We start from the raw sequence: 19004 nt of genomic DNA, 5'->3' as shown, positions 1-19004 counted from the left end.
AAAATCCCTAGGAGGAGTTCGTTCAAATACAACGTGGAAATCACGCCAAAATTACAAGAAAATTCAAAATGGCTGACTTCCTGTTTGGAGTAGACCCATGGTGCAAGAAACTTTTTTGTACGTCTATGCAAGTCACACATGGGTACCAATTTTCATCTCCCTACTCCAAAAAAACCCCTATGGGGAGGGGTTTTTGAAAGTTTCAAGGGGGCGCTATTGAGGCATTTTGCCCCACCCATGGGAGACGCCCCTATGAATTGTAAGAGGTTGTCGTGCTCGACCTGTGTATCAATTTTCATGATGATGTGACAAAATTAAAGCCGTCAAAAGGAAGAACGTAATTTCATGGCGAATGGGCAATATTCGGCACGCTGCCACACAGACGCCTTTACTCGTAACTTCACGGCGTCCATCGCCTACATTCACCAATTTGTTCTGCATGTTTTAGAAGTGGAATGAAGTTGATTGGGTTACGTATGTGACATCAGGACCTCTTAAAGTAAAAATAGGACATTTCCCGCCACCACCAGGGGACGCTATGGCGGAGGTGGGAACGTAAGATATGTAGACGTTCAGGGCGGAGCCCTCATCATGTCCAACAAGTTTGAAGGATCTACGATGAAGTATGTGGGCGTGACAGCCGTTCGAAGTGAAATGGCGTGCTCCCAAAAGCTCGCCAGTTTGACGACCCCTAGCAGCCACGCCTTTTGACTTAATTAGAATCTTTTGATAACTTTTGATCACCATTGTGTTGTGATGATGTTGACCAAATTTGAAGACGATCGGATGAAATCCCTAGGACGGGTCTGTTGAATGTAAGTAGTGGAAATGGCCAAAAATGGCAAAAATTTGCTCAAAATCGAAACTTTAAATCAAAATGGCGGACTTCCTGTCGATATTTCACCCATGACAGTAAGAGACTTTTTTGTGTGAGCTGGCCATGGTAAATATGTGTACCGAATTTCGTGAGGCTACGACGAAAAAAGCCCAATGCGGAGGGGTTTTTTGAAAATTTCTAGGGGGCGCTATTTCGCAATTTTGATGCGACCATGTGCAATGCCCCTAAAATATCAAATTTCAGATCCGGCCGGACGACTTTGGAAAGTTTGGTGAGTTTTTGAGCATGTGAAGAGGCCGAAATTTCGATTTCAAAAGTGAGAATAATAATAATAATAACTAGGACTGCAAGCAGTCATATACGGGCCCTCGTTCCGCGCAACGCCTACCCAGGCCAGTGGGTGGCATTGTGACCACATGTGGGCATGTGCATGCAGGGGCAACCACTCATCAGTTAAAATTTTTAAACAAATCACACAATGCATGAAGGAGTTATGACATGTTGATTGTTCATCCACTAGGGGGCGCTCAGTGTACAAACAGAGGGGCTGGGTGTGTTCAGGGGCCAACCGTCATCATACATGTGAAGTTTCAAGTCAATCAGGCAAAGCATGAAGGAGTTATCATGACTTGATGTTCCATGGCAAAGGGTCAAAATGGCTGGCACCATAGCGGGCCACACCCTTCAACATAGAGAAAAGCTTTCGATAACTTTTGGTCAGTATCATCTTTGGATGCTGTCAAAGAAATTTGAAGTGCATTGGACAAAATCCCTAGGAGAAGTTCGTTTCAAATACAACATGTGGAAAATCATTTCAAAATGAGGAAGAAAATTCAAAATGGCCGGACTTCCTGTTTGGAATAGACTCATGGTGCAAGAGACTTTTTTGTACGTCTATGCAAGTCACACTTGTGTACCAATTTTCATCTCCCTACTCCAAAAAAACCCCTATGGGGAGGTTTTTTTTTTAATTTTCAAGGGGGCGCTATTGAGGCACTTTGCCCCGCCCATGGGTGAGGCCCCTATGAATTGTATGAGGTTGTCATGCTTGACCTGTGTATCAATTTTCATGATGATATGACAAAATTAAAGCCGTCAAATGGAAGAACGGAATTTCATGGCGAACGGGCCACACAGAAGCCGTTAATTGTAAGTTCACGGCAATCATCGCCTATGTTCACCAACTTGTTCTGCATGTTTTAGAAGTGGAAGGAAGTTGATGGTGTTAAGTATGTGACATCAGTACCTGTGTTAAGTATAATGTTCCTGGCGAAGGGTCAAAATGGCCGGCGCCACAGCGGCACCACCCTTCGACATAAAGAAAAGCTTTCGATAACTTTTGGTCAGTATCGTCTCTGGGTGATATGGAAGAAATTTCAAGTGCATTGGACAAAATCCCTAGGAGGAGTTCGTTCAAATACAACGTGGAAATCCCGCCAAAATGAGAAGAAAATTCAAAATGGCCGACTTCCTGTTTGGAGTAGACCCATGGTGCAAGAGACTTTTTTGTACGTCCATGCAAGTCACACGTGTACCAATTTTCATCTCCCTACTCCAAAAAACCCCTATGTGGAGGTTGTTTTTTGAAAGTTTCAAGGGGGCGCTATTGAGGCATTTATGCCCCCGCCCATGCGCAATGCCCCTATGAATGTAAGAGGTTATCGTGCTCGACCTGTGTATCAATTTTCATGATGATGTGACAAAATTAAAGCCGTCAAAAGGAAGAACGTAATTTCATGGCGAATGGTCAATATTCGGCACCCCGCCACACGGACGCCGTTACTCGTAACTTCACGGCGTTCATCGCCTACGTTCACCAATTTGTTCTGCATGTTTAGAAGTGGAATGAATTTGATTGGGTTAAGTATGTGACATCAGGACCTTTAAAAGTAAAAATAGGACCTTTCCCGCCACCACACAGGGGTGCTATGGCGCAGGTGGGAAGTTAAGATATGTAGACGTTGAGGGTGGAGCCCTCATCATGTCCAGCAAGTTTGAAGGATCTATGATGAAGTATGTGGGCGTGACAGCCGTTCGAAGTGAAATGGCGTGCTCCGAAAAGCTCGCCAAAGTTTGACGACCCCTAGCAGCCACGCCTTTTGACTTAATTAGAATCTTTTGATATCTTTTGATCACCATTGTGTTGTGATGATTTTGACCAAATTTGAAGATGATCGGATAAAATCCCTAGGACGAGTTTGTTCAATGTAAGTAGTGGAAAAGGCCAAAAATTTGCTCAAAATCGAAACTTTAAATCAAAATGGCCGACTTCCTGTCGATATTTCACCATGACAGTAAGAGACTTTTTCGTGCGTCCTGGCATGGTAAATATGTGTACCGAATTTCGTGAGGCTACAACGAAAAAAGCCCAATGCGGAGGGGTTTTTGAAAATTTCTAGGGTGCGCTATTTCGCGATTTTTCTGCGACCATGTGCAACGCCCCCAAAATATCGAATTTTGGTTCCGGCCGGACAACTTTGGAAAGTTTGGTGAGTTTTTGAGCATGGGAAGGGCCGAAATTTCGATTTCAAGAGTGAGAATAATAATAATAATAATAATAATAAATAATAATAATAATAAACAGCGCAATTACAATAGGGTCCTCGTAGGACGTTGCCTACTCGGGCCCTAATAATAATAATTCGTTATTATTAGTCAGTGTTTTGCCTTCCTTCCCTATGTTCCAGGGGTTTTGCCAACCACAGCATTATTCACAAAGCCTTGAAGTATTTTTCTAGTTCATTATGACTTGCACATTACAAATAAATTCCAAAGCTCTTAATAAACTAAATGGTAATAATTCACCTTCAACAGGAAACCTTTCTGATAAAGAAAATCTCTCCCAAATAATCATCTTAATGTCGTGTATAGGCAGTACAGTGGATTAGTGGTTAGCACTGTTGCCTCACAGCAAGGCAGCCATGGGTTCGATTCCTGCATGTAGCTTTTCTGTGTGGCATTTGTATGTTCTCCCCATGTTTGTGTGGGTTCCCTCCGGTTGCTCCAGCTTCGTCCCACATCCAAAGACATGCAGGTTAGGTGGATTGGAAGCTTTAAATTGTCCATAGGTGTGGGTGCGGGTGTGAATGTGTTTGTTTGTCCTATATGTGGCCCTGCGACAGACTGGCTACCTGTCCAGGGTGTCCCCGCTTCACGCCCTTTGACTGCTGGGATAGGCTCCAGCCCTGTGCAACCCTTAATTGGAGTCAGCTGTTGAAGATGAGTGAGTGATGTATACTGATAAGCTGCAGTTATCACAAACAAATGCAGAGGCCCACCAGTTCAGAGCACTGCCGCACCACAAAGAAGAAGAAGGAAAAAAAAAAAAAAAAAAAAAACGGGATTTCTCTAAGTGGTCTATCTTAAACTATGACGCATCTTCACTTTCCATGTTTAGTTTTGTTTTAAATCTCCCGACAAACAAAACACCAAAAACCGTACAACATTCACAAAGACTTAAAAATTCGTTAAAACTGAATGAACTGCGCGGAATGGGTGTTTTCTTATCTTGATTTATTTTTTTTATTTTTTTCATGTCGCAAGTAAATGTGTCACAGACAGAACACACTGATGTTGCCGCGTCCGGTATTTAAAAGCGATTTTGGGCAAAGTGGCTAAGCGGTGATGTCTCACAGCAGAAGGTTGTGGTTATGGGATCGCTTCCCACCTTTTCTGTGTGGCGTTTTATTCTCCTTGTTGTTCTTATGCATTCGCTCTTGAGAGCTAAGCAGAGAGAGAGAGAGAGAGAGAGAGAGAGAGAGAGAGAGAGAGAGAGAGAGAGTAGAACTTACACTTAAGGAAAACGAAAATTGTTTGACCATATTTTTAAAAATGTGTTTTGAGGTGACTTATGTCATGATTTGGCGTTGTGTAATTAAACTGAAATGAATTAAGCCCTCGGACAGATTTTGGTATCGAGTTTGTGGGCATGCAGCTTGTTGTCAAAGACGGTTGCTTGTTTTATGACCATATCTGGCAACATGGCTCACTCACGTCCCGTTAATATGACATCACAATAGACAGGCGGCGCCACCACGCAGACTCGCCATTTTCGGGCTTTGTGCGCCACCATCTAGTCTGTGTTTTTACATTAAATCGCGCTGCAGAAATGCAAGGAAACAGGGGCCACCAGCAGAACCACGGCCCGAACCGCCAGTTCGGGCCGGGCGAGCAGAAGCGACCCGGGGGAGGAAACAGCAGCAATGGCCAGCAGCCGGAACCGAGCGCGCAGAGCTCTCCGAACGAGGGCCTGACTTTAGACCTGCAGAGCTTCAGGAAGCCCGGGGAGAAGACCTTCACCCAGCGGAACCGACTGTTTGTGGGGAACCTCCCCGCCGGCGTCACCGAGGACGACCTGGCCAAGATGTTCGCTAAGTACGGCAAAGCTAACGAGATCTTCGTCAACAGGGAACGAGGCTTCGGCTTCATCCGACTGGAGACCAGGATCATCGCCGAGATCGCCCGAGCCGAGCTGGACGACACGCACTTCCGAGGTAGGCCCATCCGGGTCCGGTTCGCCACGCACGGCGCCGCGCTGACGGTGAAGAACTTGCCGGAGTTTGTGTCCAACGAGCTGCTGGAGGAGGCCTTCGCCATTTTCGGCCAGATCGAACGGGCCATTGTTATAGTGGACGACAGGGGGCGCCCCACAGGGAAAGGCATTGTGGAGTTCACCTCCAAGCCGGCAGCGAGGAAGGCTCTGGATAAGTGCAGGGATAGCTCCTACCTCCTCACCGCCTTCCCTCGACCGGTCATGGTGGAGCCCATGGAGCAGCTGGACGACGATGAGGGCCTGTCCGAGAAGCTGATCAACAAAAACCAGCAGTTCCACAAGGAGCGTGAGCAGCCCCCACGCTTCGCCCAGCTGGGCACCTTCGAGTACGAGTAATGCCATGCGCTGGAAGGCCTGATGGAGATGGAGAAGCAGCAGTATGACATGGTGGACCGCAACATGAAGGAGGCCCAGGAGAAGCTGGAGGCTGAGATGGACGCGGCCAGGCACGAGCACCAGGTGTTGCTGATGAGGCAGGACCTGCTGCGGCGCCAGGAGGAGCTGAGGAGGATGGAGGAGCTTCACAGCCAGGAGGTGCAGAAGAGAAAGCAAGCGGAGCTGCGGCAGGAAGAGGAGAGCGGCGGGAGGAGAGAGGAGGAGATGAGGATGCGCAGTGAGGAGATGATGAAGAGGCAGCAGGAGGGATTCAGAGGGGAGCTTCTCCGAAAACCGGGAGGCAAGACATGCGGAATGCCACATGGTGGGCCATGCCATGGGCATGAACAGGAACACTCTGGGGGGCAGTTCTGTGGCTGCTGGTACTGCCAGCATGACGTCTGAGAGCACCCCCATGATGGCAGGAGCAGGGAACACCAACATGTCAGCAGGCGGTCAAGGCAGCTTCCCCCGAGGCCTCCCCGGACCCGCCGACTACGTACCGAGCAACAAGCAACGCCGATTCTGAATCATTTTCCCTCCAAATTTTAAAGATTACTTAGTCAGCGTTACGTTTATACTTTCAGAAAGGATTCATGTAGGGTTTTCCCCCCCTTTTTTTTCGCTTTTTGTTTTTTACTTTGTACCTTTTTGAAGTTTCATATTTGAATGTTAAAATGAGCCGTCTCTCACGTTCTACTTCTCAAAGGGATAGAAAATGTCTTTTGTGTCTAGATCTACTGTTTTTTCTGGAATAGAATGATGACTCCTGAATAACTTTGTCTTATTCCACTTTCACAAACATTAAAATTGCCAGAATGTTTGACGACCACGTCTCCTCTGTTATTACAATAAAGCATCTGATAAATGTCATTCATAATTTCTTAGACCAGCTTAATAAAGTGGTCCAACAATCACTTTCAAGAAAATAGATCAATGTTTCTTAATGGTGGGGTGAAAAATCCTGAATTAAAATTGCAAATATGTTGCTCTGTTTGGATTACAGCCCGAAATCAAATCCTTTGCAGTTTTGTGAAAGTGACAGTTTCTATTTTTCTACTATTTTACATCATTGTGCAAGTATATTTTGGGGAAATTGGACTAGTAGAGCTACAATGATTAATAAATTATTAAAAACTACAATAAACAAGAATGTATTCATGTTAATGATTCCACAAATTGATATCTAGTGTGGAAAAAAAAAATTTTTGGAGTCGTTAAGAAAAATTCAACCAAATTCTGATTTCAGTTCCTGAAATGTGAATACTTTCTAGTTTATTTTGCATTTATTGCATTTATTGTCTGGCAGTGAACTGAATATCTTTGGGTTGCAGACAAAATGACAATTGAATGCATCATCTTGGCTTCTGGAATACCTATTTTTCACTATTGTATGATAGTTTATGGACCTGAAACAACTAATAAATAGAGAAAATAATTGAGTAAACATATTTTTAAAAATCAATAATTACATCACTACTGCTCTAACAAAATGAGTAATTAAAGCCATCACGTTAGGAAAATTAATTTTCCAATATTTTTGAAAAGCTAAATTCTTAACAGTATTCTTGCAGCCCTTGGATTAGTTATTTCAGCAGTAATTTAAGCGCTGTTACAAGTTTTGTCTTAGTGTGGCAGCTAATAAGTCACTGGATAACACACATTAAGTAGAATATATGAGAAGAAAATATTTTTAATTAATCTTATTTTTTATTTTTATTTCAGTGACATTGCAGCTGCTCTTGAGTTTGTCTGATCCTGTCTGTGTTCTCATTCAGTTGTAGTTGAAGTGATAATCAGGTTGGTTGAAATGAAAACCTGCAGTGTGGCACTTGATTTCTGAACCCTCATAGCAACCTGTAATCACCCTTTAAAAAACAAAAAAGATAAATTCCAAACTCAAGATGTTTCAATTTTTATATATTAAAATTAAGGAGTAAGTAAGCAGAGTTATGGAACACATCCATTTCCTGTCCTTTAGTCAAATCTGCACTCAGTAGATTTATGAGAAATCTTTAAGTGAAAACTTCTGAGAAGTTCAGTTGCCATTTAAGATCGTTATTATTGACAATGTGTCCCTGTTTAAAATAAAACTAATATGCACTAAGTGTGTCCAAACAATTGGCTGGTGGTGTATATTCATAACATCTGGTTCTTGTTCTGACTTCAACTTTCTCTGAAGATTAAAAATTACTCTCAGCTGCTTTGAGATGAAAAACAACTCTAAGCTGAGGTGTTTATTGGAGCCAGACACCACTTTCAGACAGGATTGATAATGAATATTTGAACTTTATTACAATTCACAGTAAGACTGAGACAAAAGGCCAGCAGATGGAAGCAAATGCACACGAGTCTGTTCACAACATGACAGGAAAAAAGAGGATTCTGTCTTTTCAAATGGTAACAAGAAGATTGTCTCACTGATACAACCTACAGCATGTGTTTGTTTGGAGGGTGATCATAATTATATGTATAAAGCTTCAACCAAAATTTATGGGTTTGTTTGTTTTTAAAGGCGTTGTGGAGGCCTGCTTGTTAAAAGTTTTTAGAAAAATCCTATTTTGTTCAGCTGGAGAAGATTTGAACTGAACAATAACATCAGCAGCATAGACCAACTGATTCATACTGTCTTCAAAAAACTGATAAGTAAACATTACAATTGTACATTTTTCAAGATCCTGAAAATTTGTGGCACGTAGATATTGGAGTGATTGACTCTATACTCGGTTAACCAGACTGATCGGCATCTTGAGGAACTCGGTGCAGATGTGGACAACACCACCACAGGTGACCTCTAAGACCTTTAACACCAGTGACCATCAAGGTATACTGGGCACACGGCTTATACTGTCCCAGCTGCTGTTCTGCATAGTCCTGCCCCCCCTTCAGTCAGATCATTGCAAAGACTGGATATAGATACAGGTTTAGGAGTGGGGTGACCCATCAGCCATCTCCTCTACATGTCTGATATCCAGCCGTATGCCAAGAGTGAAGAAGACATCGATTCACTGATCCATCTCACCGGGATATTCAGCAGTGACATCAGCGTGACGTGTACTGCACGACTGTGACCGAGTGGTGGCACAGAGGGCTAAAGTGGTTAAGACTGAGGGAGGTTTCAGGGTCGCCAGATTTATTACAGATCCACATTGGGATTTGGCACAAGTTTTATACCGGATGCCCTTCCTGATACATCTCCAGTTATGCATGAAGAAACACAGACCTCCCCTGGTCTTCCCAACTGGTTCCCAGCCAAGTATTCATCAGGGCCTCCTGTGCTTCACTTCTGAGACCTATCAAGATCGCAACTAACTCCACAAAGCGGAATGGCTGCTGAACCTGCCGGTATATTGGTTGCAAATATGTGTTTGTTTGAAAACTTGCAAAAAAAAAAAAATGCAATTATGAATCATTTGTGTTCATATAAACATAATCTAAAAATAAGTTGTCAATGTATTATACATTTTTGGATCTGAGTTTATTTAGGTTTGCCACAGAAGTGGTTGATGTTATAATTCAACACTGAGCAGACAGTAGATCACTGAATGCTGGCACAGTTGAACATTTTATTGTTTCTGAAAGTTGGCTGACAAGGCAGTACTTCAATAAGGTCCCGATGACACTGATGAGATATGTGGAATACTACATGATCAACAGTGGTTGATGATAAAACAAATCATTGATAAAAAACAATCTAAGGTTGTTGCTCTGCATTACTTAAAAGGATAACAGGATGCAAGATACAACCCCAATTCCAATGAAGTTGGGACGTTGTGTAAAATGCACATAAAAAACAATACAATGATTTGAAAATCCTCTTCAACCTATATTCAGTTGAATACACCACAAAGACAAGATATTTACGAGTAATGTTCAAACTGATAAACTTTGTTGTTTTTATGCAAATATTTTCTCATTTTGAAATGGATGCCTGCAACACATTTCAAAAAAGTTGGGACAGTGGTGTGTTTACCACTGTGTTACATCACCTTTCCTTCTAACAACACTCAATAAGCGTTTGGGAACTGAGGACACTAATTGTTGAAGCTTTGTAGGTGGAATCTTTCTTTCCCGTTCTTGCTTGATGTACGACTTCAGTTGTTCAACAATCCGGGGTCTCCGTTGTCGTATTTTGCGCTTCATAATGCACCACACATTTTCAATGGGCGACAGGTCTGGACTGCAGACAGGCCAGTCTAGTACCCGCACTCTTTTACTATGAAGCCACGCTGTGTAACGTGCAGAATGTGGCTTGTCATTGTCTTGCTGAAATAAGCAGGGACGTCCCTGAAAAAGATGTAACTTGGATGGCAGCATGTGTTGCTCCAAAACCAGGATGTACCTTTCAGCATTGATGGTGCCATCACAGATGTGTGATGGCACCATCAATGTGCCATCACATTGATGTGTGATGGTGTGATGGGGGTGTGTTAGTGCCCATGGCGGGCACTAACACACCCCCATACCATCACAGATGCTGGCTTGTGAACTTTGCACTGGTAACAATCTGGATGGTCTTTTTCCTCTTTTGTCTGGAGGACACGACGTCCATGATTTTCAAAAATAATTTGAAACGTGGACTCATCAGACCACAACACACTTTTCCACTTTGCATCTGTCCATTTCAAATGAGCTCGAGCCCAGAGAAGGCGGCGCTGTTTCTGGATGTTATTGATGTATGGCTTTCGCTTTGCATGGTAGAGTTTTAACTTGCATTTGTAGATGTAGAAATGAATTGTGTTAACTGACAATGGTTTTCTGAAGTGTTCCTGAGCCCACACGGTAAGATCCTTTACACATTGATGTCGGTTTTTAATGCAGTGTTGCCTGAGGGATCGAAGGTCACGGGCATTCAGTGTTGGTCTTCAGCCTTGCTGCTTATGTGTAGAAAGTTCTCCAGATTCTCTGAATCTTCTGATTATATTATGGACTGTAGATGATGGAATCCCTAAATTCCTTGCAATTGAACGTTGAGAAACATTGTTCTTAAACTGTTGGACTATTTTTTCATGCAGTTGTTCACAAAGTGTTGATCCTCGCCCCATCTTTGCTTGTGAACGGCTGAGCCTTTTGGGGATTCAATTTCAATTCAATTTATTTTCATTTATATAGTGCCAAATCACAACAGAGTTGCCTCAAAGTGCTTCACACAGGTAAGGTCTAACCTTACCAACCCCAACAGCAACAGTGGTAAGGAAAAACTCCCTCTGAGGAAGAAACCTCAAGCAGACCAGACTCAAAGGGGTGACCCTCTGCTTGGGCCATGCTACAAACATAAATTACAGAAACAATTCACAGAACGACAGGAGGGTCGTCAACACAAATACAACTCCCATCTCTGGATGGAGCTGCAGCTTAAACAGAGAGAAAAAACAGAATCGGGCATCAGAAAGACAAAAACTACTGTATAATTTGCCACCATTAAACAACAAGAAAAACAGAAGAAATACTAAGGTGATCGCCGGCCACTAGCCCTAAACTTCACTAAAAGACCCAGAATGTAGGTAAAGTTGAGGCCACAGCCCGCTCCAATTACTAATAAATTAATTAAAAGAGTAAAAAGCGTAAAACAAAACTGTACCGGTATGCTAGCTATATGAAAGGGAAAATAAGTGCGTCTTAAGTCTGGACTTGAAAATCTCCACAGAATCTGACTGTTTTATTGACGCAGAGAGATCATTCCACAGAAACAGGGGCACGATAAGAGAAAGCTCTGTGACCCGCAGACGTCTTATTCACCTTAGGGACACAAAGTAGTCCTGCACCCTGAGAACGTAAAGCCCGGGCCTGTACATAAGGTTTAATTAGGTCAGATAGGTAGGGGGGTGCCAGTCCATGAATAATTTTATAGGTTAGTAGCAGAACCTTAAAATCTGATCTCACTGGGACAGGAAGCCAGTGAAGGGATGCCAAAATGGGTGTAATGTGGTTGTACTTTCTGCTTCGTGTCAAAAGTCTGGCTGCAGCATTTTGAACCAGCTGGAGACCCCTAATGCTAGACTGCAGTAAACCAGAAAATAGAACATTGCAATAGTCCAATCTAGAAGAGATTAATGCATGGATCAGGGTCTCAGCATCAGCCATAGACAGGATGGGATGAATCTTCACTATATTTCGCAGGTGGAAGAAAGCAGTCCTAGTAATATTTCTAATGTGGAGGCCAAAGGACAACGATGGATCAAAAATTACCCCAATGTTCCTCACTTTGTCAGTGTGATGTATGACACACAAGCCAAGGCTGAGCATTAACTGGTCAAATTGATGTCAATGTCTCACTAGACCAAGAACCATCATTTCAGTCTTATCAGAGTTTAAAAGTAGGAAGTTTCTCGACATCCAACTTCTCACTGCTGCAAGGCAATCTTCTAAGGATTTTATGTGAATGAGATTACCAGCAGTTATCGGCATGTATAACTGAGTATCATCTGCATAACAGTGAAAGGTAATCCCAAAAGGCCGCAGTATGTGCCCAAGGGGTGCTATATAAAGGGAGAAAAGCAGGGGGCCTAATACAGACCCCTGTGGAACCCCAAATTTCATGTCACTAAGGTTAGAGGTAGTGTTACTGTACAAAACACAGTGAGAACGACTGGTCGAGTATGATGTCAGTCATGCAAGGGCACTCCCAGTAATCCCAAAATGATTTTCCAGCCTATCAAGTAGAATATGATGATCCACTGTATCAAATGCAGCACTGAGATCTAACAGCAACAGAACCATAGTGGTGTCCGAATCCATTGTAAGCAGAAGATCATTCACCACTTTAGTGAGAGCCGTCTCTGTGGAATGATGTTTTCTAAAAGCAGACTGCAGTGGCTCAATGAGATTATTCTCAGTAAGACAGTCCACGAGCTGCAGTGACACAACTTTTCCTAGAATTTTAGAGAAAAATGATAGATTTGATATCGGCCGATAGTTTTTCAAACACTAGGGTCAAGATTAGGTTTCTTAAGTAATGGTTTAATCACTGCAGATTTGAAACATTTAGGAACAGATCCAGAAGTTAAAGAAAGGTTCATAATTTCCAGCACAGTCTGCCCAAGAGTGGGCCACAGGTCCTTAAACAGTTTTGTTGGTATAGGATCAAATAAACAGGTTGTTCTTTTTGTTGACATTACGAGTTTTGTCAACATGCCTAGTGAGATACTATCAAATTCTGTAAATCTAGGTAATACCTCAGTAGTGGTGCCCACCTCAATAGCAGGGTGTAGTGGCTGGGTTAAGGCATGCCGGGATATGTTTAACCTGATGTCTTCTATTTTCTTCCCAAAGTAATCCAGGAAATCTTGTGCTGTAAAAGGACAGCGAACTACAGGTGGTTGTCCATGCATAAGTGTTGCCACCGTGTCAAACAAGAACTTTGAGATATGCTTGTTTTTTTGATCAAATCAGAGTAGTAGGTCCGCTTTGTAGCCAATAATGCATGCTTATAGTCTAAGATAGCATCACACCACGCAAGGTGAAATACGTCTAATTTTGAACAACGCCATTTCCGTTCTAGACCTCTTGCTTTATGCTTGAGGTCACGCAGATAATCATTGAACCAAGGTGACTGTGATTTGGGGGAGTGCAGTTTTAACACAGGTGGTGCAATCATGTCGAGTGTAGTTTTGAGCACTGAGTTTAAACTATCCACAAGTCTGTCTACTGACTGGGTATTTGCAAATGTGAAGCTAAGACATCAGGCAGTCTAGCTTCGAGTTCAGTCTTAGTTGAGGAGTTGATGCATCTCCGTAATGATATATAAGGTTGTTGTTCCACTAAACATGGCAGCGAAACTGTAAACTTAATAAGTGAGTGATCAGACACCACTGATGTTAGAGGCAAGATGTCAATATTCGTGACAGCAATACCACGTGCGAGAACCAGATCCAGGGTATTTCCACTAATGTGCGTCGAATCCCAAATGCATTGCCGAAATCCTAATGCATCCACAATTTCCATAAATGATTTGCAGAGGGGATCATAAGGCTTATTTATATGAATGTTAAAGTCACCAATGATTATAATGTTATCTACACTAGTTGACAAGTTAGAGATGAACGCACCAAATTCATCTAAGAATTCAGAATATGGCCCAGGAGGCCTATATACAGTGACAAAGTAATACGACTGATTTTTATTCTTCTGACCTTGGCAATGTGTAATATCCTGAGCAGTGCGGAGAATCAGATGCTCATATGAGTTATATTTGTAACCCCAACAGCTAATAAGCTAAACCTAGATTTATAAATAAGAGCAACACCCCCGCCTTGCTTCGCATCACGAGGGATGTGACTAAATGTATATGCTGGTGGGCAGGCCTCATTTAAGGGGAGGACAGCTGTAGGTTTAAGCCAGGTTTCACATAGCCCAATCATATCTAAGTGATGATCAATAATTAGATCATTGATCAACAATGATTTTGAGGACAGTGATCTTATGTTAATGAGACCCAGTCTAAGGACCTCAGTGGGGTTGACAGTTGAACTGTTTGGGTTTAGGGGTGGTTCCAGAGTAGCATATATGCTCCTTTTATACTCAATCATGACATTCACCTGTTTCCAGTTAACCTGTTCACCTGTGGAATGTTCTAAACAGGTGTTCTTTGAGCATTCATCAACTTTCCCAGTCTTTTGTTGCCCTATCCCAACTTTTTTGAAATGTGTTGCAGGCATCCATTTCAAAATGAGCAAATATTTGCACAAAACAAAAAAGTCTATCAGTTTGAACAGTTTGGCGATCACAAATCCAAAGTAGGCAGGTTTCTTTCCAGGTGTTTGGCTCTTTGTCACAAGCTGAGGTCAATTTGCTTCTTCACAAATTTGAATGGGCCAACCACAGACTGGGTCCACAGGAAAGACCAAGTCACTTATAATAAGGATCTGCTTCTGCTGACCTGCTTGAATACCTAAACAGCATCTGTGGGACAATTTGTCAGTTACAGTGGAATGATAAACCACACAGTGGTCCCAGTGACATCACTTTGAGCTTTTATATCCTCTTAAGCTTTTGGCAGATAATCGTCCCTTAAGAGGAAACTATCCTTCACCTGTGTGGGAGTCCAAAGTGTGAAGATAATATTCATGTTCTTGCCATCAGGGAGCTCCATAAATAATGACTGATAACAACTCGTAAAAAGAAGAGCCTCTGTGATAACCACTGTGTGACACCAAATAAAAAAAATATCATAATAATAACTAAGGTTTTAAACTCACACAATAATAAAATATGATTTTGTTGTTTGAATGCAAATTAATGTTTTTAAAAATTTAGTCAACCTTTGTCACGAGGGTTTCCTGTGAGTTCTTTTGCATTAATTTACCTAATTTACTCCATTTCATCAGAGGTGCTGCAACAGAAATGCTCTTTGCTCTTGTCTCCCAAAAATAATGTCTTGTGCTCCAGTGTTTTTGTACATGTGGAGTTGTGTGTAAAACTTATGCATGCAGGATCTGCTGTGGATGCCCACAGCAAAAATGTGAGCCGCTAAAAGAATGCCAATCAATATCCGTTTCTTATTTTGTCACTTTGATATAATGTGTAGACACACTATTTGCAACTGTGAAACAGCAATTTAGTTGTAAGACAAAAATAAGCAGATGGGAAACATTTCAACACCTGTAATTTTTAACATATCAATAGTTTGAAACTGCAGCACAAGTTAGAGACAAGGTCATAATAGAAAAACTGTTTTTAAAGATATTTTCCTCAAATATGACCTATTAAACTGTTGGTTTTAACTGTAAGAAAGTAGGTCACAATTTAAATAAAAACATTTTTAGGGGGCATATTTTTGGATTTTTTGGGGGGTTTGTTGCTGGCTGAGTTATAATTCAAATAGAAATGCAAAATTTGCTACTATTAAACATCAAGATGTCTGTCAGGATCAAAGTTGAAAGGTAATAATTTCAGGGGCCAAAGCGACCATGTGCTTTTGGTTGTGTGTTAATACAGTTAGGTCCAAATATACTGAACAAAGTTCTAACATTATGTGTGAAATCACCATGTGTTAGAATTTAAAGCAATTAATGCACATGATCTTGCAGATTAGTGTGGGTGCTTATCCCTGGATCCCCCTGGATGGTACACCTGGATGGTACACCAGTCTGTTGCAGGTTACTTCCCCAGCCAAGAGGCCAGTACCCATTTACAATTGGTTGGATTGGGACAATGCAGGCAGTGAACAGTTTGACGATTACAAACTGTCACTATCAAGGACATAGGTTGGTGTGAAGGGGGAATCAGATCCAGATCTACATGAGGAGGAGGGGCAAGACCCACAAGGAAAAAACCTACATGGTGCCAGGCTTGACAGCAGTGCAGCTGTGCCCATCACTTTCTTCATGCTTAATTTTTATAGCTTTTTTAGTGGGTTTGCAAAGAAACACATAATTGTCACTGCAACATCACCAAAGAGTACAAAAATATAGAGTAGCCTGCCTTAATAAAAAACATACAGTATACATAAACAAGCAAGCAAACAAATGAATAAATAAATAAAATTAATAAATAATTAAATTGCTAAAAACTACCACCAACAAAACTAGCCAGAATCAAAACTAGCATGGCACTTGGAGAGTGCATACCTCTGACGCTAACAAACCATTGCAAATCTTACCCATTTCTAGTTACTAGGATTTTACATATGAATAATATTTAAATTTATTATTATATACCTTTGCCAAAGAGGCTATTTTTTCACCTGTGCCCATTTGTTTGCTTGTTTGCATACTTCAGTCACATTACAAGATCTTATAACTGATATAAGTACATCTCTGCTTGGATGCCAAGACTTAAAATTTTTTGACAGTATTTCACTGTGTATGCTGCCCCAACTTGTGAACCTTGCTAAAAGCATGACTTGTGTATTTGAGCTGATATTGTTACACTGTTTAAGGACGTGTAGGCTACACTAGGACCCACTGTGCTGAAAATTATGGACCTGCTATTAACCTGAGGTTCTGTTCCTACAACTCTGAAAGCTGCAGTGATTCTTATGAAACCTAATTTAGATTTGGGTTCACTGAAAAATTATAGGCTGATATTGAATCTGCCCATTTGCGCAAAAATTCTTGAATAAGTGGTTTCACAGCAGTTTGTGTTTTATCTTGCTGATAATGACCTCTTTGACAACTCCAGTCATCATTTAGAATGTGCCACTCCACAGAGACAGCACTTATTAAAGTGGTGAATGATCTGCTGGCGATGGATTTGGATACCACCACAGTGCTGCTATTGTTAGATCCTCGTGCCATGTTTGATATGGTTGATCATTGCATATTATTGGATAGGCTTGAGAATTATTTTGGTATTATTAGTTGTGTTCTCTTAAGGTTGACATTTTCCTTTTCTAGTCACTCTCATTGTGTCTTCTATAATGACATTACTTCAAATCTTGTTCCAGTAAAATATGGGGTATTCCAGGGATCCATACTAGGTCCTCTGTTATTCTCTGTCTACATAGCACCTGTTGATAAGATATTGCAATGCTATGAATTATTTTTCATTGCCATGCTGATGACTTTTAGCTTTAGATGCCAACAAACACAGATAATCTCACCCACACTAGAATTTTAGAGGACTGCATGACTACAGTGGAAAAACTGGATATCCAGCAATTTCTCTTAAATTCTGACAAGACTGAGATGGACATCAGTTTGATCAACTAACATTAACCATGGATTCGTGTGTCATTCATCACAGTGATAAAGCAAAAAGTCTTGGGGTGCCCTTTGAGCCCACACTGTCCTTTGACCTACATATTAGAGAAATAACAAAGACAGCTTTCTATGACCTCCATAAGGTTGCAAAGTTTTAATGTGATTTTGTTTTTATGCTTTTACAGACTCATATTTGCATGATGTATTTGCCAGTGAGAGTCTGCGGGGTCTTTAAGGTGAGCTCTGATTCCGACACAGACTTATGATGAAACACATTTTAATCAACTCAACAACATTTGCTGCATAAAAATCCCATAATGCAGAATTGAAGTCAGGCCGATTCTGAATGCACAAAGTCCCACATCGCCGTTTACTCATGCAGTCATAAAGATTAGATATGATAATGCACAGATTATGATCAAGATAATGCACAGATTATAAAACACATGCCAAGAGGGTCAAAAGATAAATCAGAGTTAACATTTTTCTTAAAGACAAAGGAAAAAATATATATATATTTTCTGTTTATTTATTTTAGATTCCAGTAAATGAATGAATTAATAAAACCAAACAAATGATAATATTATGATTTGAAAGTTTGGCTTGAAAATATGATTTGAAAGAAACGGTTTATGTGGTCTGTCTTTCATTGTGCTGGTCAAAATCTCAAGAGATCTGCATTGCTGTAACAAAGATGAACAAAGTACATGATAATATCTCTTGACTTTTTCACATATCTGTTTATCGCGTATTTAAATGCTTTTGTAATGTTTTCGATGACCTTGACACGGTGCTGTGGAAGGCAGTTTTATCTCGTCAGTGACCTTAATGTGGTTAAAAAAAAAAAAGATAACTGCACAGCTAATCTTAGATTGCAGGATGTTATTCAGGAAGCTGTTACACGTGTTGGCTGTTTGCTGCCACAATATTTAGTCAGAAAGAAATCTGTCAGGATGTCAGTTTGCTATTCTGTCCTTCTATCAGCAGTACGCTTTAAAAAGTAACATTCAAAATTAAACAATTTCCTTCGGGATTAATAAAGTTCTTTCTTATTCTTATTCTTATTCAGGCCTGCTGTTCTTTCCATGTTAGACACTGAGTACCCTCTGAATTGAGGAAAATAAAAATGATCTGGATGTTTATCACAGTGGGTCAGCAGCAGAGAGGAGATTCTCTTCACTGTATGTGGAACTGGGAGCATGATGTAGGATTCTCCTGTAGTTTTTCTGCTTTGTGTCTCCAGAGCAACCATATCAAAAGCATTCATCACGTTAATAATCACACACTAGAATTGCTCATTCATGGTGGTGATTGGCCAGCCACTGGATCACACCAGACAGGACAGGTGTGACATCACAAAAGTGGTGTTTGTCTTCCTTGAAAACATCGCAGATGAATGGACAGACGGATGCATTGATTGTAGCAGAGCAGGGAACCTCTAATTATCTTATTTTTCCTCATGTATTTCAGATAAACCAGCATTAAAATTAAACTAGAGGATTGTGACACTGTAATCATGATCCAAATAGCGGCACTCATCACTTTGTTGGCTTGTGTGGTAAGTTTAAGTTTGTACAGCAATTTGTGCCTACGTGTG

At 41.3% G+C, this 19004-nt stretch overlaps 2 protein-coding genes across 2 annotated transcripts in view; both read left to right on the top strand.

The window, feature by feature from the left end:
- The first annotated feature begins 4846 nt into the window (after positions 1 to 4846).
- Positions 4847 to 6539, top strand: LOC117510236 (non-POU domain-containing octamer-binding protein-like). Its single transcript, XM_034169869.1, is given in 2 exon segments — positions 4847 to 6032; positions 6034 to 6539. Coding segments are annotated over 2 exon segments (1347 nt in total). The 5' UTR covers positions 4847 to 4946; the 3' UTR covers positions 6295 to 6539.
- A 12384-nt stretch (positions 6540 to 18923) lies between these two features.
- npc1l1 (NPC1-like 1) overlaps positions 18924 to 19004 on the top strand; it is a 32191-nt gene continuing 32110 nt past the window's right edge. Inside the window, exon 1 of the mRNA XM_034169548.1 lies at positions 18924 to 18965. Within this exon, the coding sequence (XP_034025439.1) occupies positions 18924 to 18965 (42 nt within the window). The remainder of the gene's footprint in view (positions 18966 to 19004) is intronic.

The sequence above is a fragment of the Thalassophryne amazonica genome, chromosome 5, assembly GCF_902500255.1.
Source record: "Thalassophryne amazonica chromosome 5, fThaAma1.1, whole genome shotgun sequence".
Classification (NCBI taxonomy): domain Eukaryota; kingdom Metazoa; phylum Chordata; class Actinopteri; order Batrachoidiformes; family Batrachoididae; genus Thalassophryne; species Thalassophryne amazonica.
Note: the sequence above shows the minus strand (reverse complement) of the source record. Positions and strands in the feature narration are given on the sequence as shown.